This window comes from Medicago sativa, chromosome 2 (assembly GCF_051527215.1).
Source record: "Medicago sativa cultivar Bolivia chromosome 2, Bolivia_mono, whole genome shotgun sequence".
Taxonomy (NCBI): domain Eukaryota; kingdom Viridiplantae; phylum Streptophyta; class Magnoliopsida; order Fabales; family Fabaceae; genus Medicago; species Medicago sativa.
The window spans coordinates 67648957-67651006 of NC_140750.1; the positions used below are offsets into that span (position 1 = coordinate 67648957).

The 2050-nt window shown below is 28.9% G+C and overlaps 1 protein-coding gene across 1 annotated transcript; it reads right to left on the minus strand.

The window, feature by feature from the left end:
* LOC146949989 (putative BOI-related E3 ubiquitin-protein ligase 3) lies at positions 1–1338 on the minus strand. The gene is made up of 2 exons (XM_085745967.1): positions 935–1338; positions 1–700 (listed from the first exon to the last, which is right to left on the minus strand). Exons 1-2 carry the CDS (start codon positions 1190–1192, stop codon positions 188–190), a joined length of 771 nt encoding a protein of 256 aa, XP_085602093.1. The 5' UTR covers positions 1193–1338; the 3' UTR covers positions 1–187.
* Positions 1339–2050: the final 712 nt, after the last annotated feature.

Sequence of the window (2050 nt, forward strand, 5' to 3'; positions counted from 1 at the left end):
TTGAAACAAAATAACATTATTTTATTGATATAAAGTAACAACTTTGACAAAAACCAAAGTAACAACATTAAACAAAATAAAATAAAATATGAAACAAAAGTAATTTTAGAAATATCATATAGATCACCATTACTCTCCTCATACTTTTTCTTAGGATAGATAAGCTAAAATATTGATTTTTCCCAAATCAATATGAAATTGAACTCTGGATCTCAATAACATCCTTCTTTGCCATTCCACATATTGGACAAGTTTGGAGTAAAGCTTCACATTGTTTGCATGAAGATAGATGCCTACATGGAAGAAATAAGACACCAACAGATTTTGTCTTACACTTTGAACAAAACATCAAATTGTCGTCGCGTCTCATGCGCTTTTCAGCTCTTGCTTCTTCACTTTCACCGCAACATGATTCTGCATCATTTAGCACAACCATCCTCGCTCTCTTCTTCTCTTCTTCCAACTTGTTATGCAGAGCTATTGTTGTGGCTCCCCTTTCCTCAGCTATTCTCTTCAAAAATCCTTTCTCTATCTCTAGGCTTCTTAAGAGATTTTCCATCTCTTGATTTTTCTTTACAGCTTTTGCAATTTCTTCATTTGCTTTTGTCATAATTTGCCTTGAATAAATTTCCATGTTTTTTAGTGTAGCCACTTGTAACTCCCTAATTTGATGTTGTAACATGAGTTTTATTTGACCATTCTGTGACAACAAAAATACATTAAAAAGAATCAAGTAAACAACATTTTCAAAATAAATAAATATAGTTAGAAAATTATATATAAATTGGGATCCTCCTAAAGGGCCCACCTTAGAGTGAGTAATACTCGTCAAATAAAAATATATTATTTTAAAATAACATTACTTTATTTTATGAGTCTTTCTATCTTTCGAAATGGACCTTGATTCTAACTCTTGTTACATATGAATTTTTACCTGTATATTGATGAGTTGGTCTGTTTCTTGCCCTTGTTTCTCAAATAGACCAACAAAGGTTGGAGAACTTAAGATGTTTGAAGCATGAATGTGAGGATTGGGAACAGGGACAAAATTTCTTTGCCACTGTTGTTGTTGTTGTAGTTGTTGTTGATTATGTTGTGGATGTTGATGTTGTTGTAACTCGGCGAGTCCAACTGAGAAAAAGTTGTTGGTGGAGGAAGGAAGACCATGATTATCATGAGAGTATGGATTCATGACTATTATTTTCAAACTAATCTTTCTGAACCACTCTTCCTAAAATATATCTTAAAACCTTGATGAAGTGAATGCTCAAATCACATTTCATTAAAGGTCAATTTTTGAAGAATAGATTTTGACATGATAAAAGGAAGAGGTTTTTCTGATAGTGTGTGGATGGTGTGAAACATATGCATATATATACCTAAAAAAATGTCCTAAATAATAAATTCAACTTTTCAATTTTATATTTAAAATAAAAAAATTAATGAGAAAAAATTAATACCTAAATTAAATAATACTATATTTGTTCCTTTAGTAAAAAAAAAATATATTCAATTTGCTCCTTTTTAGTTGTTATTTTAAGGTTATTTATATACCAGGGCAATTAATAATTATATTACTTTTCATAAATTTACCTTCCCCCCCCCCCCTATAATACTCTTAACTGCTTATTATCATATACCACCTATATTTTTTTTACAATAAATATTTAAGGGTATTATCGATAAAATAATAATTAATTTTGTATTAAGATTTAAAAATGAAAACTACATAGAAACAAAAATCTTCCACAAAAATGACAAATAAAAAGGAACGGACATAGTGTTTCAATGAGTCAAGAATAGAAAAAGTTATTTAAAATTTGAAAAGGAGAAGAGAAGCCTAAATATTGATGTTAGGAATTAGGAGTATATCTTCGATTTTTTTTTATATATATTCTTATTTAATCTTTTTAACCTTATATAATATTATATCTTACCTCCGTCTTTAAATATTGGACCCTCTTGGCCATATCACGTACGAGAATTAAAGTTGATAGTGGTATTAAATTTGTTAGTATCAATATTGTTTTTATAATTTATACTTGACGAA